The 23,929-nt window shown below is 42.1% G+C and overlaps 1 protein-coding gene across 7 annotated transcripts in view; it reads left to right on the top strand.

The window, feature by feature from the left end:
• The window catches only part of TTBK2 (tau tubulin kinase 2), a 180,339-nt gene that overhangs the window by 146,767 nt on the left and 9,643 nt on the right, over positions 1-23,929 (top strand). For all 7 annotated transcript variants that reach the window (XM_008016878.3, XM_008016880.3, XM_008016879.3 and 4 more), the window contains one exon: positions 1,125-1,713. In XM_008016878.3, the coding sequence (XP_008015069.3) occupies positions 1,125-1,713 (589 nt within the window). The remainder of the gene's footprint in view (positions 1-1,124; positions 1,714-23,929) is intronic.

Below are 23,929 nucleotides of genomic sequence, written 5' to 3'. Positions count from 1 at the left end.
CTGATTCTTAATTATTATAAATTCTATAGCATATCCTTTGGCTTTGGAAGCTGAGCAGTAAGAGCTGATAACTTCCTAACACTAGGAACAAGTTAAATGAGCATTTTTTACAGTAACTTTGTTTGGAAAGCAATCTCTTCCACACAACAGTGTAGTATTGGAGAGGGCAGGATAAACGTGGTATTAGGCAGAGATGAGGGGAATACATAAAGGAGAGGGAAAAGTGATTTATATACAAGGGACAGTCAGTTCAATTCACTTTAGTGAAGACCTTCTAGGAGTAAAATACTGTAGGAAAATAGATACCAATAAGTATGTCATGCTTGCCCTCGAGAGTTCACAGTCTACCTAGAGAGAAAGGAAGGTGAAACTTGAGAGATCTATACATAGGTGAAGATTGTAGTGCATAGTTATGAGGCACATTATCCCTACAACAAAATTTGATGACAGAAGACAGAAATGAAAAAAGTGTGGAATATATTTATGAGTTATAGAAGGCTTTAATAGTATTCACAGTATTAAGACCTAATTTCCTTTAACAGTAGTCACACCCTTCAGTGATAGTCTCTGGTGGCTACTATTGGTAATGAAATATTAGGTTAGAGGGACTGTGAATTTGACTAACATGGTAATTACTGTGTCCGAAGACAATTCAGCCACTTCTGGCCTACTCCAATCTAGCTTCCATTTTAAACAATCCTTCACATATGTGTGTTCTTCCTCACATGGTAATCATTCATAGCTATGTTATGTAAGCACATGTCTGCATGCTCACATGATCAAAAGGATGGATGAGGCATTGGTTTACACATTTTGAGTTGTGGCTCATATTGAGAATAAGTATCAACATACAATAGGGATAAAAGCATAGTTCAATAAAAAGTTGGTTTGACAAAAGAAGGGAACTAAAAAGGGCCTTGCTGAGGAAGGACGTGAACTCCATCTTCCAAAGCAGGATGTGGCAGGTAGAGAAGAACATTATCAATGCTGTGAAACTTTCCTTATGCTTTATCCATCTTTTTTTCTGTCATCTTTGTGTCCATATTAGTTCTGTATGGTGCTTATATATTATATAATAAATGTTTCCTTAGGACAATTGAGTAACTTCTTTCCATTTCCTTAAGCCTGGAGAAAATGCAGAAAGATACCAGTGCAGGAAAAGAAGCTATTCTCCCTGCTCTGCTGCATAAGGCTTGTGTTCCTGCTGTGTCCCGTACTGACCATATCTGGCACTATGATGAAGAATATCTTCCAGATGTCTCCAAGCCTGCTTCTGCCAACACCCCTGAGCAGGCAGATGGTGGTGGCAGCAATGGATTTATAGCCGTTAACCTGAGCTCTTGCAAGCAAGAGATTGATTCCAAAGAATGGGTGATTGTGGACAAGGAGCAGGACCTTCAGGATTTTAGGACAAATGAGGCCGCAGGACATAAAACAACTGGAAGTCCTTCTGATGAGGAGCCTGAAGTACTTCAAGTCCTGGAGGCATCACCTCAAGATGAAAAGCTCCAGTTAGGTCCTTGGGCAGAAAATGATCATTTAAAGAAGGAAACCTCAGGTGTGGTCTTAGCACTTTCTGCAGAGGGTCCTCCTACTGCTGCTTCAGAACAGTATACAGATAGGCTGGAACTCCAGCCTGGAGCTGCTAGTCAGTTTATTGCAGCGACGCCCACAAGTCTAATGGAGGCGCAGGCAGAAGGACCCCTTACAGCGGTAAGAAATTTGTTCCTGTTATTATTCTCTGTTATCCACTCAAGGTGCTATTAAGATTTGGACTAACAGTTGATCAACTAAGATTCTTCAGTAGAGGCCTAAATTTTGCAAATGGCCCAGGGAGTGATTTTGTATTAAGTTCTATAGTCAACCCTCCAATAAGAAATTTTTCAAAAAGTGAGGTCTTCTTTTATTACATAAAACATAATACATGAAATACCATTGTCATCTAATTTTGGAATAACATTTTTAATTAGACTACAAGCACTAGTTATCTATGTGTGTTTATAGATGCTACAATTTTTTAAAGTTTCTAGCAATTTTTACAATACTTTACTGAGGAAGGCATATATTTAACCAGTCATGGTTTGTTCTTTACACTACACTGTTGCTAGGCCTGAGTCTTTAGTTCCCTTTCTCTTTCATAAAGTCCACCCAGGAATTTCTCATATTTCATATTCCTGTTAAACCATCGTTTTCTAACACTGATGGCCACTGTTCAAAATGCAGAATTCCAGGCCTCACTTCCAGAACTTTTGTTTTAGTAGGTCTGGGGAAGAGCGTGCTCAGGAATCCTCATTTTAACAAGCAGGTAGAGGCAGCATTTATGATACAGGTCTTCTGCAAAGGAAACTTTTGAGGAACCACTATTGTGTATTCTCAGTTTTGGGCATGCAGCTGGAGAAGCCTGTTACCCTGTTACCAGTAAGCAGTGGTGCCCCCGGTGACTTGTGTGAGGAGGAGCCCCAGAAAAGCCAGAGACGGCCAAGCAAAGCCATGAAAAACGCCCAGGCTACATAAGTAACTGTGAACACAAATCTTAGGCACCCACAGGTACATCTATCCTTATGTGACGGGAGCTACCAGGTTTCCTTAAATTCTATAATCATCTAGCAGTCCCCTTCCCCCAGCTCACCAGTAACAGCATTGTTCCCCAAACTGGAATGTTTTCTGTTAGAACACAGTTCCACATCAGGTGCAAAACAGTGGGAAATGATACTAGTGAAAATTCATTTTGTGTACAGTTCTGAGAAATTTGCCTGTGCTCCAAAACAGGGAAACAAAGGCCTGCCTGCTTCTTCACCAGAGTGAGTTAGCAGGTCCCTCTTTCCCAGGACTGCTTTGTATAGTTAGGCAGGTTGTTCACGGCATAAAGGAATCTAGCCAGGAAACAAATTAGGACTGAAATCCACCCCAGACTTTGCTTTCTAAACTGTGCATCTTGGTACAGGGCTGTTTCCTTTTGGAAGGGCATTCTTTTCCAAATTGTACAAAGCTATCATGTGGGTGAGAGGTAGGTAACTACTAACTCCCTCCCTCCCTGCTCCATCCTTTCTCCCACCCCACCTTTCCTCTTTCCATTCATCCCCTCTTTCCACCTTCCCAGGTTCACTTTCTTCTTTAACTCTGTTATGCTGTGTACTAACTTTTGCTCTAGCATGTTGCCAGTAGCATTCTGGTGTGCCTTCCTTCATGGAGGCTTTCTAAAGCCTTTGCTCCATTTCTCCTGGTATTTTTTGCCCTCTCTCGATGCCGTCCTATTCACAAAGATTGTGTTCATGGTTCTCTTACACTACTGCAGTGTTTTCTCTGACAAGTTGTTGATAGGCTTGCATTCATGTATGTGATGTTTGACCTTATGTTTAGATATCTTTGAATTATTTTTCTATTTATTTATTTATTTATTGAGACGAAGTCTCAAGTTGGAGCGCAGTGGTGCGATCGCAGCTCACTGCAACCTCCACCTCTGGGTTCAAGTGATTCTCCTGCCTTAGCCTCCCAAGTAGCTGGGATTACAGGCACCCACCACTACGCCTGGCTAATTTTTTTGTATTAATTGAAAGTCTCTAATGAAATGTCAGCTGCATCAATTGTGTACTTATTTCTAAGTTTTTTGTTTCTATTTTAGAGGCAAGGTCTTCCTCAGTCACCCAGGCTGTACCACAGTGGAACGATCATACCTTACTGTAACCTCAAGCTCCTGTGCTCAAGTGATCCTCCCATGCCAGCGTCCCAAGTCACTAGGACTACAGGCATGAGTCACAACACCCAGCTCATTTTGTTGTTGTTGTTTTGTAGAGACAGGTTTTGCCATGTTGCCCAGACTGGTCTCAAATTCCTGTGTTCAAGTGGTCCTCCCACATCGGCCTCCCAAAGTGCTGGGATTACAGGTGTGAGCTCCTACACCTGGCTAATTTTTTAATCTTTTGTAAGACAGGGTCCCACTGTGTTGCCCAGACTGGTCTCAAACTGCTGGGATCCAGAGATTCTCCTGTCTCAGCCTCCCAAAGTCTTGGTATTATAGACATGAGACACTGTGCCCAGCCAGTGCTTCATTTTAATACCACCTTTAGAAACAGTATAAATGTGGCTGGGCCTAGTAATATCACCCATATGTTATCCATCGCTATTGCTATGTACCAAATTAGCCCAAATTCAGCATCGTTAAACATTATTTCACACAATTTCTTGGAGCTAGAAATGCAGGAGTGGCTTAGTTCAGTGGTTCTAGCTCATGCGTGGTCTCTCATGAGGAGGTCGTCAAGCTCTCAGCCAGGGTTAAAATCAGCTTAAAAGTTTGGCTGGAAAGGGAAGATCCGCTTCCAGGCTCACTCCCATGACTGTTGGCAGGCCTCAGTTCCTTACTGGCTGTTAGCCAGAGGCTCTAGTTCCTCGTCGTTTGGGCCTCTCCATCTGGCTTTCCCAGTGAGTGAGGTGAGGAGGAGACAGAGATGGGGAAGAGAGGTGGCGGGAACGCATCCCCACCAAGAGAGAAGCCACAGTGTCTTCTCTGCTCTGTCTCAGAAGGGGCATACCATCGCTTCTGCCGTATTCTGTCAGTCACACAGACCAACCCTGGACAATGTATGAGGGTCTGTATGAGGGCGTGAATACCAGAAGACACATCTGGGTCATTGGGAACCATTTTAGAGCTGTCTACCATATTACCTTACATTTATATTTTACAGAATACTTCCCAATTTGATCTCAACTGCAACTCCATGGAACAAGCAGAGGGAATATTATTTTAGCTTTTTGTACTGAGGTGACTAAGCCTCAGGAAAGGAAGAATCCATGAAGAGTCAGATGCTGGTAGACTAGACTTGGTGTTCCATCCCTCGTGCCAGGAGATTACACCTTACACCAGTCTTCTGTCCCTACACCAGGCATTGCCAACATACTGAAAGACTTTCCTAATTGGCTTGTTTCTTAGAGATCGAGAAGAGGAAAGGGGGTTTAAAATAATGCACAAAGTAGGAGCAGGACCAAAAGAAAAAGAGTAGCAGAATTTTTAATAATCTGTTAGCCAACATCTATTGAGGGAATTCCTCTGACTGTATTTACAGGACTACCAATACCAGCACTAATAAAATTTAAATTAACAGTTAGTTATATTTTCTTAATTATGTTTATATCTTCATACCTGTGAAGTATCTGCTAAGTTCCAGGCGTTACGCCATACTTCAGGGATAACAAGTTGGCACCAACCTGTCAGGTTGGCAATGAAAACTTACATCTTAACAGTTACCGTAAACAACCTGAAATGATTGTAATAGGGCTCTTTATAGGAATGAGGACACAGACATATCTGCCTAGGACTGAGGAGTGGAATTTTGGATGTCTTTATTTTCTCAACTTTTCTTTATTTTCTAATTTTTTTTTTTTTTTAACCATGGTAATTAAAAATCTTCCTGGGAAGGTTAAGCAATGCTTCAGGCTGGGCGCAGTGGCTCATGCCTGTAATTCCAGCACTTTGGGAGGCCAAGGCGGGTGGATCACAAGGTCAGGAGTTCAAGACCAGCCTGGCCAAGATGGTGAAACCTTGTCTCTACTAAAAACACAAAAAACTAGCCAGGTGTGGTGGCACACGCCTGTAATCCCGGCTGCTGTGGAGGCTGAGCCAGAGAATGGCTTAAAAACCTGGGAGGCAGAGGTTGCAGTGAGCTGAGATCGTGCCACTACACTCCAGCCTGGGCAACAGAGCGAGACTCCATGTCAAAAAAGAAAAGAAATAGTACTTCCATGTGGCTTTCCTGGCGAGACACATGTTTCGCTTATTTGGATCCCTTGTATAAACTACAGTGACTGTGTGAAAGCTCATGGAGTTATTCAGAGCCTCCGTTGACACAGGAATGATCCACACATGTATTAATAGAGGTGTGCTTTAATAAGGTGAAAAGGTGAAGACTTTTTGGGTTGGTTACCATCTGTTTAACTTCTTAAAATGGATTTTGCAGGAGGGTTGAATGTATGTATATTGACTGGGGAGTGGCCAAATATCCTCTGTCTGACCATGAATTCCTATTTTTGATCTGGAAAATTTGGTCGTTATAATCATAGGAAAGTTTTTTTTCTATGAGATTACATTACAATCTCTACAAGATTACATTATATTTGATATTACAATTCAACCTAGGTACAGTTAGAAAGGATCAGAGATTGGATGGACTGCCCTGGAAAGTAAAGAAAGAAAGCCCGTTTGTGAAGTGCTTGAGTACAGTCTGGACTATCACTTGGGAGATTTTTGTGGAAGGAACCTCAGCATGCAATGGTTGATACACTCATGTGTGCAACATTTGTTGCGTGTCTACTATGAGTCGGGTACTATGCTAAGTACCAAGAATAAAAAGCCCAGTTAGTCACCTCACTGCTTTCAAGGGTCTTCAGTCTAGTAAAGAAACAGTTTAAATGTTACAGGTGCTGTGATAGAAATTTATACGTTGTAGAAGTTGGACTGGATTTATCCCTAAGATGTCTGTCTGTCTGTCTGTCTTTCTTTCTTTCTTTCTTTCTTTCTTTCTTTCTTTCTTTCTTTCTTTCTTTCTTTCTTTCTTTCTTTCTTATACTTTAAGTTCTAGGGTACATGTGCACGACATGCAGGTTTGTTACATATGTATACATGTGCCATGTTGGTTTGCTGCACCCATTAATTCGTTATTTACATTAGATATTTCTGCTATCCCTCCCCCAGCTCCCCACCCCCTGACAGGCCCCAGTGTGTGACGTTCCCCACCCTGTGTCCAAGTGTTCTCATTGTTCACTTCCCACCTAAGAGTGAGAACATGCAGTATATGGTTTTGTGTCCTTGTGATAGTTTGCTCAGAATGATGGTTTCCAGCTGCATCAATGTCCCTGCAAAGGACATGAACTCATCCTTTTTTATGGCTGCATAGTATTCTGTGGTGTATATGTACCACATTTTCTTAATCCAGTCTATCATTGATGGACATTTGGGTTCGTTCCAAATCTTTGCTATTGGGAATAGTGCCACAATAAACATACATGTGCATGTGTCTTTATAGTAGCATGATTTATAATTCTTTGGGTATATACCCAGTAATGGGATCTCTGGGTCAAATTGTATTTCTAGTTCTAGATCCTTGAGGAATCGCCATACTATCTTCCACAATGGTTGAACTAGTTTACACTCCCACCAACAGTGTAAAAGCATTCCTATTTCTCCACATCCTCTCCAACATCTGTTGTTTCCTGACTTTTTAATGATCACCATTCTAACTGGTGTGAGATGGTATCTCATTGTGGTTTTGATTTGCATTTCTCTGATGACCAGTGATGAAGAGCATTTTTTCATGTCTCGTGGGTGCATAAGTGTCTTCTTTTGAGAAGTGTCTGTTCATATCCTTTGCCCATTTTTTGATGGGGTTGTTTGTTTTCTTCTTGTAAATTTGTTTAAGTTCTTTGTAGATTCTGGATATTAGCCCTTTGTCAGATGGGTAGATTGCAAAAATTATCTCCCATTCTGTAGGTTGCCTGTTCACTCTGATGGTAGTTTCTTTTGCTGTGCAGAAGCTCTTTTGTTTAATTAGATCTCATTTGTCAATTTTGGCTTTTGTTGTCATTGTTTTTGGTGTTTTAGTCATGAAGTCCTTGCCCATGTCTATGTCCTGAATGGTATTGCCTAGGTTTTCTTCTAGGGTTTTTATGGTTTTAGGTCTAACATTTAAGTCTTTAATCCATCTTGAATTAATTTTTGTAGAAGGTGATAAGATAGGGATCCAGTTTCAGCTTTCTACTTATGGCTAGCCAGTTTTCCCAGCACCATTTATTAAACAGGAAATCCTTTCCCCATTTCTTGTCTTTGTCAGGTTTGTCAAAGATCAGATGGTTGTAGATGTGTGGTATTATTTCTGAGGGCTCTGTTCTGTTCCATTGGTCTATATCTCTGTTTTGGTACCAGTACTATGCTGTTTTGTTTACTGTAGCCTTGTAGTATAGTTTGAAGTTAGGTAGCGTGATGCCTCAAGCTGTGTTCTTTTTGCTTAGGATTGTCTTGGCAATGCAGGCTCTTTTTTTGTTCCATATGAACTTTAAAGTAATTTTTTCCAATTCTGTGAAGAAAGTCATTGGTAGCTTGATGGGGATGGCATTGAATCTATAAATTACTTGGGCAGTATGGCCATTTTCACGATATTAATTCTTCCTATCCATGAGCATGGAATGTTCTTCCATTTGTTTGTGTCCTCTTTTATTTCGTTGAGCAGTGGTTTGTATTTCTCCTTGAAGAGGTCCTTCACATCCCTTGTAAGTTGGATTCCTAGGTATTTTACTCTCTTCGTAGCAGTTGTGAATGGGAGTTCACTCATGATTTGGTTCTCTGTTTGTTACTGGTGTATAGGAATGCTTGTGATTTCTGCACATTGATTTTGTATCCTGAGACTTTGCTGGAGTTGCTTATCAGCTTAAGGAGATTTTGGGCTGAGACGATGGGGTTTTCTAAATATACAATCATGTCATCTGCAAACAGGGACAGTTTGACTTCCTCTTTTCCTGATAGAATACCTTTTATTTCTTTCTCTTGCCTGATTGCCCTGGCTAGAACTTCCAACACTATATTGAATAGGAGTGGTGAGAGAGGGCATCCGTGTCTTGTGCCAGTTTTCAAAGGGAATGGTTCCAGTTTTTGCCCATTCAGTATGATATTGGCTGTGGGTTTGTCATAAATAGCTCTTATTATTTTGAGATATGTCCCATCAATACCTAGTTTATTGAGAGTTTTTAGCATGAAGGGCTGTTGAATTTTATCGAAGGCCTTTTCTGCATCTATTGAGATAATCGTGTGGTTTTTGTCGTTGGTTCTGTTTATGTGATGAGTTATGTTTATTGATTTGTGTATGTTGAACCAGCCTTGCATCCCAGGGATGAAGCCGACTTGATCGTGATGGATAAGCTTTTTGATGTGCTGCTGGATTTAGTTTGCCAGTATTTTACTGAGGATTTTTGCATCGATGTTCATCAGGGATATTGGTCTAAAATTCTCTTTTTTTGTTGTATCTCTGCCAGGCTTTGGTATCAGGATGATGTTGGTCTCATAAAATGAGTTAGGGAGGATTCCCTCTTTTCTATTGATTGGAATAGTTTCAGAAGGAATGGTACCAGCTTCTCTTTGTACCACTGGTAGAATTCGGCTGTGAATCTGTCTAGTCCTGGACTTTTTTTGGTTGGTAGGCTATTAATTATTGCCTCAATTTCAGAACCTGTTATTGACCTATTCAGAGATTCAACTTATTCCTGGTTTAGTCTTGGGAGGGTGTATGTGTCCAGGAATTTATCCATTTCTTCTAGATTTTCTAGTTTATTTGCACAGAGGTGTTTATAATATTCTCTGATGGTAGCTTCTATTTCTGTGGGATTGGTGGTGATACCACCTTTATCATTTTTTATTGCGTCTATTTGATTCTTCTCTCCTTTCTTTTTTGTTAGTCTTGCTAGCAGTCTATGAATTTTGTTGATCTTTTCAAAAAACCAGCTCCTGGATTCATTGATTTTTTTTGGAGGGTTTTTTGTGTCTCCATCTCCTTCAGTTCTGCTCTGATCTTAATGATTTCTTGCCTTCTGCTAGCTTTTGAATTTGCTTGCTCTTGCTTCTCTAGCTTTTTATTGTTGTTGTTTTTTGTTTGTTTATTTGTTTTGGTTTTTTTTTGAGACAGAGTCTCTCTGAGTTGCCCAGGCTGGAGTGCCGTGTCATGATCTTGGCTCATTGCAAGCTCCGCTTCCTGGGTTCATGCCATTCTCCTGCCTCAGCCTCCCAAGTAGCTGGGACTACTGGCGCCCGCCATTATGCCCGGCTAATTTTTAAAATATTTTTAGTAAAGACGGGGTTTCACCGTGTTAGCCAGGATGGTCTCGATCTGCTGACCTTGTGATCCACCTGTATCGGCCTCCCAGAGTGCTGGGATTACAGTCGTGAGCCACCGCGCCCAGCCGCTTCTTTAGTTCTTTTAATTGTGATGTTAGAGTGTCGATTTTAGATCTTTCCTGCTTTATCTTGTGGGCATTTAGTGCTATAAATTTCCCTCTACACACTGCTTCAAATGTGTCCCAGAGATTCTGGTACGTTGTGTCTTTGTTCTCATTGGTTTCAAAGAACATCTTTATTTCTGCCTTCATTTCATTATGTACCCAGTAGTCATTCAGGAGCAGGTTGTTCAGTTTCCATGTAGTTGTGTGGTCTTGAGTGAGTTTCTTAATCCTGAGTTCTAACTTGATTGCACTGTGGTCTGAGAGACAGTTTGTTGTGATTTCTGTTCTTTTACATTTGCTGAGGAGTGCTCTACTTCCAACTATGTGGTCAATTTTGGAATAAGTGTGATGTAGTGCTGAGAAGAATGTGTATTCTATTGATTTGGGGTGGAAAGTTCTGTAGATGTCTATTAGGTCTGCTTGGTGCAGAGCTGAGTTGAAGTCCTGGATGTCCTTGTTAACCTTCTGTCTCATTGATCTGTCTAATATTGACAGATCAATGAGACAGATTGAATGGGTTCTAAAGTCACCCATTATTACTGTGTGGGCGTCTAAGTCTCTTTGTAGGTCTCTAAGGACTTGCTTTATGAATCTGGGTGCTCCTGTATTGGGTGCATGTATATTTAGGATAGTTAGCTCTTCTTGTTGAATTGATCCCTTTACCATTGTGTAATGGTCTTCTTTGTCTCTTTTGATCTTTGTTGGTTTAAAGTCTGTTTTATCAGACACTAGGATTGCAACCCCTGCCTTTTTGTTTTTTGTTTTTTTGTTTTGCTTTCGTTTTGGTTGGTAGATCTTTCTCCATCCCTTTATTTTGAGCCTGTGTGTGTCTCTCCATGTGGGATGGGTTTCCTGAATACAGCACACTAATGGATCTTGACTCTATTCAATTTGCCAGTCTGTGTCTTTTACTTGATGCATTTAGCCCATTTACACTTAAGGTTAATATTGCTGTGTGTGAATTTGATCCTGTCATTATGATGTTAGCTGGTTATTTTGCCCATTAGTTGATACAGTTTCTTTCTAGCATCAATAGTCTTTACAACTTGGCATGTTTTTGCAGTGGCAGGTACCGGTTGTTCCTTTCCATGTTTAGTGCTTCCCTTAGGAGCTCTTGTAAGGCAGGCCTGGTGGTGACAAAATCTCTCAGCATTTGCTTGTCTGTAAAGGATTTTATTTCTCTTCCACTTACGAAACTTAGTTTGGCTGGATATGAAATTCTGGATTGAAAATTCTTTTCTTTAAGAATGTTGAATATTGGCCCCCACGCTCTTCTGGCTTTCTGCTGAGAGATCCGTGTTAGTTTGATGGCCTTCCCTTTGTGAGTAACCCGAACTTTCTCTCTGGCTGCCCTTAACATTTTTTCCTTCATTTCAACCTTGGTGAATCTGACAATTATGTGCCTTGGGGTTGCTCTTCTTGAGGAGTATCTTTGTGGTGTTCTCTGTGTTTCCTGAATTTGAATGTTGGCCTGTCCTGCTAAGTTGGGGAAGTTCTCCTGGATAATATCCTGAAGAGTGTTTTCCAGCTTGGTTCCATTCTCCCTGTCACTTTCAGGTACATTAATCAAATGTAGATTTGGTCTTTTCGCATAGTCCCATATTTCTTGAAGGCTTTGTTCATTTCTTTTTGTTCTTTTTTCTCTAAACTTCTCACTTTATTTCATTAATTTGATCTTCAATCACTGATACCCTTTCTTCTACTTAATCGAATCGGCTATTGAAGCTTGTGCATACATCACGTAGTTCTTGTGCCATGGTTTTCAGCTCCATCAGGTCATTTAAGATCTTCTCTATACTGTTTATCCTTGTTAGCCATTCGTCTAATCTTTTTTCAAGGTTTTTAGCTTCCTTGCAATGGGTTCGAACATGCTCCTTAGCTCAGAGAAGTTTGTTATTACTGACCTACTGAAGCCTACTTCTGTCAGCTCGTCAAAGTCATTCTCCGTCCAGCTTTGTTCCATTGCTGGTGAGGAGCTGTGATCCTTTGGAGAAGAAGAGGTGCTCTGGTTTTTAGAATTTTCAGCTTTTCTGCTCTGGTTTCTCTCCATCTTTGTGGTTTTATCTACCTTTGGTCTTTGATGATGGTGACCTACAGATGGGGTTTTGGTGTGGATGTCCTTTTTGTTGATGTTGATACTATTCCTTTCTGTTTGTTAGTTTTCCTTCTAAGAGTCAGGTCACTCAGCTGCAGGTCTGTTGGAGTTTGCTGGAGGTCCACTCCAGACCCTGTTTTCCTGGGTATCACCAGCAGAGGCTGCAGAACAGCAAATATTGCAGAACAGCAAATATTGCTGCCTGATCCTTCCTCTGGAAGCTTCGTCCCAGAGAGGCACCTGCCTGTATGCAGTGTCAGTCAGCCCCTACTGGAAGATGTCTTCCAGTTAGGCTACACAGGGGTCAGGGACCCACTTGAGAAGGCAGTCTGTCTATTCTCCGAGCTCAAACACCATGCTGGGAGAGCCACTGCTCTCTTCAGAGCTGTCAGACAGGGACGTTTAAGTCTGCAGAAGTTTCTGCTGCCTTTTGTTCAGCTATGCCCTGCCCCCAGAGGTGGAGTCTACAGAGGCAACAGGCCTTGCTGCGCTGTGGAGGGCTCTTCCCAGTTCGAGCTTCCCTGGCTGCTGGCTGCTTTATTTACCCACTCAAGCCTCAGCAATGATGGATGCCCCTCCCCCTGCCAGGCTGCTGCCTTGCAGGTCGATCTCAGACTGCTGTGCCAGCAGTGAGCAAGGCTAGGTGGGTGTGGTTCCCGTGGAGCCATGTGCAGGATATAATCTCCTGGTGTGCCATTTCCTAAGACCTTTGGAAAAGTGCAGTATTTGGGCAGGAGCATCTCATTTTTCCAGGTACCATCTGTACCTGGCTAGGGAAGGGAAATCCCCCAACCCCTTGTGCTTCCCGGGTGAGGCGATGCCCTGCCCTGCTTTGGCTTGCCCTCTGTGGGCTGCACCCACTGTCCAACCAGTCCCAGTGAGATGAACCAGGTACCTCAGTTGGAAATGCAGAAATCACCTGTCTTCTGCGTCAGTCACGCTGGGAACTGCAGACCAGAGCTGTTCCTATTCGGCCATCTTGGAACAGAATCCCTGAGGTGTCTTTCAATACTGCATGAAGGGGCTAGAAAACTGTTTAATCCTTTAGCCATGTATATAATATGTAATTACAGGCCTGCCAAGAAATGTTTTTGTTTTAGTCCATCTTTTCTGGGCTTCTATTCTTTGGGTATGAGTTGTGGCTTGCTTACAATTTTTAGTACTCCTACAAAATTTTTATAATTGCAAACCCCCTTAAAGACACATTAAACTATAAATAATGAGTGACTTGTCTGGAGAGTGGCATGACAAGGGAAGGAAAAAAGCAGCTTTTACTTTTCATTCACTTTTGAGGCTTTAGGTTTTTAGATTTGCCCACCTCTGTAGCAAAGACTGCTGCCTTCCGCACTCTTCCCTATCCACCCTCACCTCAATCCACATTGGCCAAAGTGGGAGATACCATATATAGCCTCTTAAAAACATTATAATTGGCACATAACAATCATACATATGTATGAGGTATATAGTGATGTTTTGACACATGAAATGTGTAGTGACCAGATCAGTGTAACTGGCATCTACATCATCTCAAACATTTGTCATTTCTTTGTGTTGGGAGCATTCAATATCCTTTCTTCTATCTATTTGAAAATATATATTATTGGGCCAGGCACAGTGACTCACGCCTGTAATCCTGTAATCCTAGCACTGAGGTCAGGAGTTCGAGACCAACCTGGCTGACATGGTGAAACCCCGTGTCTACTAAAAATACAAAAATTAGCAGGGTGTGGTGGGGCATGCCTGTAATCCCAGCTACTCAGGAGGCTGAGGCAGGAGAATCGCTTGAACCCAGGAGGTGGAGGTTGCAGTGAGCAAAGATCATGCTGTGCACTCCAGCCTGGGTGACAGAGTGAGACTCTGTCTCAAAACAGAAAAAACAAAACAAAACAAAAAAAACAGAAAGAAAATATATATTATTGTTAACTATAATCATCCTACAGTGCTATGGAACACTAGAAGTTATTCCTTCTATCTAGCTGTAATTTTGTATCCTTTAACAAATCTTTCCCTATCTCCCCATTTCTGCTACTCTTCCCAACCTCTAATAACCTCTCTTCTACTTTTTACTTACATAAAATCAACTTTTCTTTTTAACTTCCTCATATATTAGTGAGAACATGTGGTATTTGTCTTTCTTTGCCTGGCTTATTTCATTTAATGTAACAGCCTCCAGTTCCATCCATGTTGCCATGAATGACAGGATTTATTTTTTATGGCTGAATAGCATTCCATTGTTTATATATACCACATTTTCTTTTTTTTTTTTTTGAGACAGAGTCTTGCTCTGTTGCCCAGGCTGGAGTACAGTGGTGGTGATCTTGGCTCAGTGCAACCACCGCCTCCTGGGTTCAAGCAGTTCTCCTGCCTCAGCCTCCTAAGTAGCAGGGACTACAGGCTCACGCCACCATGCCTGGCTAATTTTTGTATTTTTTGTAGAGATGAGGTTTCGCCATGTTGGCCAGGCTGGTCTCGAACTCCTGACCTCAGGTGATCCACCTGCCTTGGCCTTTCAAAATTCTGGGATTACAGGCATGAACCACCATGCCTGGCTGATATACCACATTTTCTTTTTTTTTTTGAGACGGAGTCTCGCTCTGTCACCCAGGCTGGAGTGCAGTGGCACGATCTCGGCTCACCGCAAGCTCGGCCTCCCAGGTTTATGCCATTCTCCTGCCTCAGCCTCCCGAGTAGCTGGGACTACAGGCGCCCGCCACCTCACCCAGCTAGTTTTTCGTATTTTTTAGTAGAGACGGGGTTTCACTGTGTTAGCCAGGATGGTCTCGATCTCCTGACCTCGTGATCCACCCGTCTCGGCCTCCCAAAGTGCTGGGATTATAGGCTTGAGCCACCGCGCCCGGCACCACATTTTCTTTATCCACTCATCTGTTGTCGTACACTTGAGTTGATTCCATATCTTGGCTATTGTGAACAGTGATGCAGTAAACATGAATGTGCAGATATCTCTTCGATATACTGATCTTCCCAGTAGTGGGATTGCTGAATTGTATGGTAGTTCTATTTGTAGTTTTTTGAGGAACCTACATACTTTTCTCCATAGTAACTGTACTATTTTACAGTCCTACTGTATTAGTCTGTTTTCGTACTGCTGATAAAGACATACCCAAGACTAGGCAATTTACAAAAGAAAGAGATTTAATTGGACTTACAGTTCCACATGGCTGGGGAGGCCTCACAATCATGGTGGAAGGCAAGGAGGAGCAAGTCACATCTTACATGGATGGCAGCAAGCAAAGAGAGCTTGTGCAGGAAAACTCCCCCTTATAATAACCATCAGATCTCGTGAGACTTACTCACTATCATGAGAACAGCATGAGAAAGAACTGCCCCCATGATTCAGTTACCTCCCACTGGGTCCGTCCCACAACATGTGGGAATTCAAGATGAGATTTGGGTGGGGACACAGCCAAACCATACCCACCAACGCTGTATTTGAGAGTTCCCTTTTCTCTGCATCCTTGCCAGCATTTGTTATTTTTTGTCTTTTTGTTGATAGCCATTTTTACTGGGGTGATATAATATCTCATTGCGGTTTTTATTTGCGTTTCTCTGATGACTAGTGATATTGAGCATTTTTTCATATATTTGTTGGCCATTTGTATATATCTTATTTTGAGAAATGTCTGCTTAGGCCATTTGCCCGTTTTCTAATGAGATGTTTTTCTTTTCTTTTTATTTTTTGGCTGTTGAGATGTTTGCGTTTCTTATATATTCTGGATATTAATCCCCTGTTAGACGAATAGTTTGTAGATATTTTCTTCCATTCTGTAGGTTATCTTTTCACTCTATTGACTGTTTCCTTTGCTGTGAAGATGGTTTTTAGTTTGATATAATCCCATTTATTTTTGTTTTTGTTGCCTGTGCTTTTGAGGTCTTACTCATAAAGTATTTTCCTAGATCAGTGTTCTGAAACATTTACCCTATGTTTTCTTTTTTTTCTTTTTTCCGAGATGGAGTCTTGCACTGTCGCCTAGGCTGGAGTGCGGTGATGCGGTCTCAGCTCACTGCAAGCCCCACCTCCTGGGTTCATGTCATTCTCCTGCCTCAACCTCCCACGTAGCTGGGACTACAGGCGCCCGCCACCACAGCTGGCTAATGTTTTGTATTTTTAGTAGAGACAGGGTTTCACTGTGTTAGCCAGGATGGTCTCCATCTCCTGACCTCGTGATCCACCCACCTCGGCCTCCCAAAGTGTTGGGATTACAGGTGTGAGCCACTGCACCCAGCCTACCCTGTGTTTTCTTCTACTAGTTTTGTAGTTTCGGGCCTTGCATTTAGGTCTTTAATCCATTTTGAGCTGATTTTTATATAAGGTGAGAGATGGGAGTCTTAGTTTCATTGTTCTGCATGTGGATATCCAGTTTCCCCAGCATCATTTATTGAAGAGACTGTTCTTTCCCCAGTGAATGCTGTGATGCCTTTGTCAAAACTCAGTTGGCTGTAGATAAATGGATCTATTTCTGGATTCTGTGTTCTGTTCTATTGGTCTATGTGTCTGTTTTTATGCCAGTACCATGCTGTTTTGGTTACTATAGCTTTGTAGTATAATTTGAAATTAGGTAGTGTTATACCTCCAGCTTTTGTTTTGTTTTCTTTTGTATTTTTGCTTAGGCTTGCTTTAGCTATTTGGGGTCAGATTGTTTTTCTATTTCTGCAAAAAATATCATTGGTATTTTGATAGGGATTGCATTGAATCTGTAGCACTTCAGGTACTATAGACATTTAAACACTATTAATTTAGCAATATTAATTCTTCCAATACAAGAGCATGATATCTTCCCATTTTATTGTATATTTTCTTCAATTTCTTTCATCAGTGTCTTCTGGTTTTACTTGTAGAGATCTTTCACTTCTTTGGTTAAATTTATTCCTATTTTATTTGTTAAGCAAACAAATAAAATACAGAAAATCTAGTAGATCCTATAGGTTTTCTTCATTAAAACATTTTATTTTTGTTATTCAAAAGACCTGTCTTCAAGTTCAGAAATTCTGCCTGGTCTAGTCTGTTGTTGAAGCTCTCAATTTTATATTTTATTTCATTCACTGAATTCTTTTTTTTTTTTTTTTTTTTTTTTTTGAGACTGGGTCTCGCTCTGTCACCCAGGCTGGAGTGCAGTGGCATGATCTCAGCTCATTGGAACCTCTGCCTCCTGGTTCAAGCAATTTTCCTGCCTCAGCCTCCTGAGTAGCTGGGATTACAGGCACATGCCAACACACCTGGCTAATTTTTTATGTTTTTAGTAGAGATGGGGTTTCACCATGTTGGCCAGACTGGTCTCGAACTCCTGACCTCAAGTGATCTGCCCACTTCAGACTCCCAAAGTGCTGGGATTACAGGCGTGAGCTACCACACCTGGCCCATTTAATTCTTTAATGCTAAGATTTGTTTGGTCCTTTTTTATGATATCTATTTGTGTTGAATTTCTCATTGAAATCATGACTTGTTTTCTGATTTCATTGAATTGTCTTTATTCTCTTGTATGTCACTGAGTTTCTTTAAAATTATTATTTAGATTTTTTTCTGGGATTTTGTATATTTCCTTATGATTGGGGTCTTTTACTGGAGAATTATCATTCCTTGGAAGGTGTCATATTTCCTTGCTTTTTCATGTTTGATGTGTCCCTATGTTGATTTCTATGCATCTGGTGGAACAGTTGACTCTCCCAGTTTTATGGAGTAGGTTTCATAGGGAAAGACTTGGGTCTTGGGGTAGCAATTAGGTGGGGTGCCTTGGCTTTGATGCTAGGTGGATGCAATAGTGTAGTCTTCATGCAATTTCTTCAGCTGCAACCCATACTGGTGATATTTGCAAGTGTCTCTGTGGCCTAAGGTGAGAGAGTTTGTGGCAGTGTTGGCATGGTTTTTCTGAGTGTGGTCTCACCAGGCTGCTTCTTAGGTCAGGGTCTGCATGTACACACAAGTGGGTCAGCTAGTTTCAAGTCTGGCTCACTGGGGTTGGGGCCACAGTGCTGTCACTCTAACCAGGAGCATGGGCTCATGGCTGCGGGGCTGGTCTGGGAGGCATACCTGCCAGGGGCAGGCTCAGCAGGCTGTTTTTCTCAGGTTCAAGGCACAGGTGTGCAGCCGCTCAGCTGGCCTGGGGGTGTATCTGCCAGGAGCTGGCCTGAGCCAGCTGGCCCTGAGTGCTGGCACGTACACTGACCCGAGGGTGGGTCAGCTCCTCAGTGGTTTGGAAGCTTCTGCTCAAGGGTGTGTCTGCCCTGTGTGGTACTGCCAGACTGCTTTTCTACCTGGAAGTGTGCATGGCAGGGGTTAGTTTTCCTGTTGTGCAGCACTCGAATCACAGCTGATCCTGAGCCCAGGCTCCAAGCAGTCAGGGTCATGACATTGTAGACACCAGCCACCTGTGTGATCTTGGTGGAATGAAGATGGAGCCCAAGGGCTAGAGAGGTGCAGTGGCTTCTGGCCCCCAGAACAGAGTATACTTCAGAAGTGGCTCTGGCCTTTGGGTGGCACTAAGCTGTGGCAGCTTGGCTCACAAGGGTGGGCGGGCATGCTCACCTTGTTCTCCTAACCTGGAGCAAAGCAGCTGGTGAAGTTTTGGCAGCTCTCCAAACTAGGCTCCAGGCTTGCGAGTACTGTGGGTACTCTTGTAGTAAGGATTGTAGGTGTTTGCAGTGGCAGTGAGGGCTGATGAGGCTCTTCTGCTTACCTTTTTCCCACAACAGGAAGTCCCTCCTGACTCCAGTCTAATCTGGGCTTGGGTAACAGGGCAGCAGAGGCTGGGTGCCTCCATTCTGCCTTCTTGGACTTCTTTTTTTTTCTTTCTTTCTTTTTGAGACGGGGTCTCACTCTGTCACCCGGGCTGGAATGCAATAGCACAATCTCAGCTCACCACAATCTCCACCTCATGGGTTCAAGTGATTCTCCTGCTGCAGCCTCCCGAGTAGCTGGAATTATAGGCATGCACCACCACGCCTGGCTAATTTTGATTTTTAGTAGAGATGGGGTTTCTCCATGTCGGTCAGGCTGGTCTCGAACTCCTGACCTCAGGTGATCTGCCCGCCTCTGCCTCCCAAAGTGCTGGGATTACAGGTGTGCGCCACCGCGCCCAGCCTATAATTTTCAACACTTCTATAAAGTATTATTTGAAGCTGCTTTAGACAAGAGAGGTCTATGGTGGAATTTGAATGGCTAAAACTGAACTCCTTAATAGGCCAGGCTGTATTAGGTACCAATAGATTATTCTACTGTGTATATCTCTGCTCAATTATTTGTCTTTGTCAACAAACAAAAATGAGACATAGAAATTTCATGTACCACATTCTTTTCATTTGAAAGAAAGGCTATTCGGAATGGATGTTAAATTTTGCAAAGTTTTTATTGTCTTAGTAACATTACAATCCTTGAATGAGAGAAAAGTAAATGGATAATTTATAAGTTAAAATGCAAATGGTAGTTGGTTTGCAGTTCATTGTTTTTTTTTTTTTTTTTTTTTTTTTGAGACGGAGTCTCGCTCTGTCGCCCAGGCTGGAGTGCAGTGGCGCAATCTCAGCTCACTGCAAGCTCCGCCTCCCGGGTTCACGCCATTCTCCTGCCTCAGCCTCCCGAGTAGCTGGGACTACAGGCGCCCGCCACTGCACCCAGCTAATTTTTTCTATTTTTAGTAGAGACGGGGTTTCACCATGGTCTCGATCTCCTGACCTTGTGATCCGCCCGCCTCGGCCTCCCAAAGTGCTGGGATTACAGGCGTGAGCCACCGCGCCCGGCCCAGTTCATTGTTTCTCACTAGTGGCTAGTTTGAAACATGGGGTGACTGAAAAATAGTGAGGCTGCTTTACCTGAAGTATTAATTAAGACACTAATTTTGGTCAAACTTAGTACTAGGCATTAATAGAACTAAGAAACTGTGAAAGAAATGGAAAATATTGAGATCCTTTTCTATTTCTTTAGAAAGATGTACATGATACAATTACAGAACAGAATAAAGGAAATGATCTGATTAATGCTGTAATGAAATATTTGTGAATTATGAAAATTAAAGATATAAAAGATGCATATGGCTTATTGGCAGATTATTTATTTGGTCCATTTGTAGAGCGCCCCAAGTATGAGAACTGCTTTTATGTCTTTATAGTTTAAGGAAGCTATTTGCAGCTACACTTAGAATTAGCTTTCTCTTCTCTATACTTAACTACTGATCCTAGGTTTTCTCCTTTTATTTTGTCAGATAATGTTATTGCAGACTCAGTTTCCCCAACTTTATTTGAGAGTGTGTAGAACATGTCAGTAGGCTGTACTGTGCTGTGCACAACTTTCAAAATCCTGAAGTCCTATTTATGACTTCTTGATTGTGTTTGACCTCATTTGTGAATTTGCATTAGTAATAGTACTCTGACTGGGCACACTTGGCTCATATCTGTAATCCCAGCACTTTGGGAGGCCTAGTCAGGAAGATCTCCTGAGCCCAGGAGTTCAAGACCAGCCTGGGCAACATAGTGAGACCCTGTCTGTGCAAAAAAAAAATTGTTTTAATTAGCTGGTGTGGTGCTGCATGCCTGTAGTCTCAGCTACTTGGGAGTCTGAGGTGGAGGGATTGCTTGAGCCTAGGAGTTGGAGGCTGCAGTGAGCTATGATTGCACCACTGCACTCTAGCTTGGGTGACAGAGCAAGACTCTGTCTCTAAAAAAAATAAGAATAATAATAATCAAATTATAATAGTACCCAATTAAAATACAAAGGAGCTATGAAATGGGGTTTGTAAAAATGATCTAGGCAATATCTTATGAAATTTAAAGTACTATGAAAATATTATATGAGAGTAGTTTATGCACAGTTTATCATAATTGCTCAGAATCTTTTCAAGAAAAATTCTCCTGTCTGGTGATTCGTATATATTTTTATTGTTGGGTTTTTTGTTTTGTTTTGTTTTGTTTTGAGTCGGGGTCTTGCTATGTTGCCCAGGCTGGTCTTAAACTCCTGGGCTCAAGCAATCTTCCTGCCTCAGCCTCTTGAGTAGGTGGGATTACAGGCACAGGCCACCATGCTTGCTTGGCTCATATATATTTTCTATGTATAAGATTGTCACTCTTTTTTTTTATACCATACATATATACACATTTATATCCTGAATCTCAAATGAGTTAATCTCAGAACTGTAGAAATTCAACCCTAGCTTCAATCTCAGAAGACCAATGGAGTTTTTTGTTGGTTTGTTTTGTTTTGAGACAGAGTGTCGCTATGTTGCCCAGGCTGGAGTGCAGTTGCATGATCTCGGCTCACTGCAATCTCCGCCTCCCGGGTTCAAGCCATTCTCCTGCCTCAGCCTCCAGAGTAGTTGGGATTACAGGTGCCTGCCATCACGCCCAGCTAATTTTTGTATTTTCAGTAGAGACAGGGTTTCACCATGTTGGCCAGGCTAGTCTCGAACTCCTGACCTCAGATGATCCACCTGCCTCAGCCTCTCAAAGTGCTGGCATTACAGGCATGAGCCACCGTGCCCGGCCTAAAGTATTATTTTTATTGCACTGCCCTGTTCATTTTGGCTGATGTAGTTAGAATTACATGTAATAATGAGGTGACTGGTTTTTGGTTTTTTGTTTGGTTGTTTTTTTTTTTTGGGGGGAGACAGAGTCTAGCAGTCTGCCTCTGTCGCACAGGCTGGAGTACAGTGGCACGATCTTGGCTTACTGCAACCTCCACCTCCCAGATTCAAGCAGTTTTCCCACCTCAGCCTCCTGAGTAGCTGGGATTACAGGCGCCCACTACCACGCCTGGCTGATTTTTGTATTTTTAGTAGCAACAGGGTCTCACCATGTTGGCCAGTCTGGTCTCGCTTTCCTGACCTCAGGTGATCATCCTGCCTCGGCCTCCCAAAGTGCTGGGATTATAGTTGTGACCCACCACACCTGGCCCGATTTTGGATATAGGTTATCATCTCCCTGTTATTTGACATTTAATATAATTTTTACATTTGCTTTTCTTATGGTCACTTTTGGGTCCATTTACTAAGAAGTAAATTTTGAAAAGTGAATTACTATAAATTTTAGATTTCAAAATCACTTTCAAAATATACTAGAAAATTGCCATCTGTCTAAATTTATTTTAGAATAATTAAAACAGAAGTATGAGATAAATTCCTTAAGGAAAACAGCACCAATAGAACCTAATGCTTTTTCCCAAGGTAATTTTAGATTTGCGCTTATGCTAAGAGTTTAGATCTAAACCCAAATTGCCTGTCTTGGATTAGCCTGAAAGATCCTCAGGACCCTGGTTGCATTTGGGAGCTATTCCAGGACATTAGTTAGGTGTATTTTTCCTGGGCTGGACTTAGGACAAGCTTTGCATGTCCATGAGCTTTACATACCCATGTCCAACTAATAGTATTCCTGACATGAAGTGAAATAGATATAAACATCTTAGCTGACCCTGGAACCACATGGTTTCTTGGTGTCTTTGGACTAGAGATTGACTCTAAATCTCCCATGACTAATCCAAATTCATTTTGCATTGTATTCAGACCAATTTCTATAGTTTTCCTAGAACTTAATGGGTCTCATTAAGTGATTTGAACTTACTTGATTTCTCAAAAAGACTTTTTTTCTTTATCAGTTTATATAGTTATTTTCAGCCTGCTTACATGTCACTTTAGGTGATGTGAAAATATAAAAACTAGGTATCTTAAGGAAGGACATTCTTATTAGATGTTGAATCTTATTCATATAGAATTAAAATTACCTCAGTGGAAGAGGGGTAGAGTTTCACTTCTCATAGGCTTGATTTTTTTTTTTTTTTTTGAGATGGAGCTTTGTTCTTATTGCCCAGGCTGGAGTGCAGTGGCGCAATCTCAGCTCACCGCAACCTCCGCCTCCCGAGTTCAAGCGATTCTCTTGTCTCAGCCTCCTGAGTAGCTGGGATTACAGGCATGCACCACCATGCCCGGCTAATTTTGTATTTTCAGTAGAGACGGGGTTTCTCCATGTTGGCCAGGCTGGTCTCGAACTCCCAACCTCAGGTGATCTGCCTGCCTTGGCTTCCCAAAGTTCTGGGATTACAGGTGTGAGCCACCACGCCTGGCCCGCTTGATCTTTAAAAATTGGCCAGGTGTGGGCTGTGCACAGTGGCTCACTCCTGTAATCCCAGCACTTTGGGAGGCCAAGTCGGGCGGATCACCTGATGCCAGAAGTTCAAGACCAGCCTGACCAACACGGTGAAATCCCATCTCTACTAAAAATACAGAAATTAACTGGGTGTGGTGGCGGGCACCTGTAATCCCAACTACTCGGGAGGCTGAGGCAGGGAGAATCACTTAAACCCAGGGGGCGGAGGTTGAAGTGAGCCAAGATTGCATCATTGCTCTCCAGCCTGGGTGACACAACAAGACAACACCCCCCCTGCAAAAAAAAAATTGGCCAGATGTGGTGGCTTACACCTGTAATCCAAGCACTTTGGGAGGCCAAGGCAGATGGATCACTTGAGCTCAGGAGTTCGAGACCAGCCTGGGCAACATGGTGACACCCCATCTCTACAAAAAATGCAAAAATCAGCCAGGTGTGGTGGTGCATGCTGTAGTCCCAGCTACTCAGGAGGCTGAGGTGGGAGGATCACTTGAGCCTGGAAAGCAGAGGTTGCAGTAAGGTGCAAGATCGCACCACTATACTTCAGCCTGGGTGACACGGTGACCCTGTCTCAAAAAAAAAAAAAAAGGAAAAAATTAGAGAAATCATAAAACCTTACTAAATATCGTTGTATGTCTTTACTTATAGGAAGATATAATAATCCTAGTATTTAATAGAATTTATGGAAAACAACAAAATGCATGAAAATTTGGAGTTTTTCAGTGAACAATTATGTGCCAGTAATTTTTTCCTGTAATCCTA

This window comes from Chlorocebus sabaeus, chromosome 26 (assembly GCF_047675955.1).
Source record: "Chlorocebus sabaeus isolate Y175 chromosome 26, mChlSab1.0.hap1, whole genome shotgun sequence".
Lineage (NCBI taxonomy): Eukaryota > Metazoa > Chordata > Mammalia > Primates > Cercopithecidae > Chlorocebus > Chlorocebus sabaeus.
Note: the sequence above shows the minus strand (reverse complement) of the source record. Positions and strands in the feature narration are given on the sequence as shown.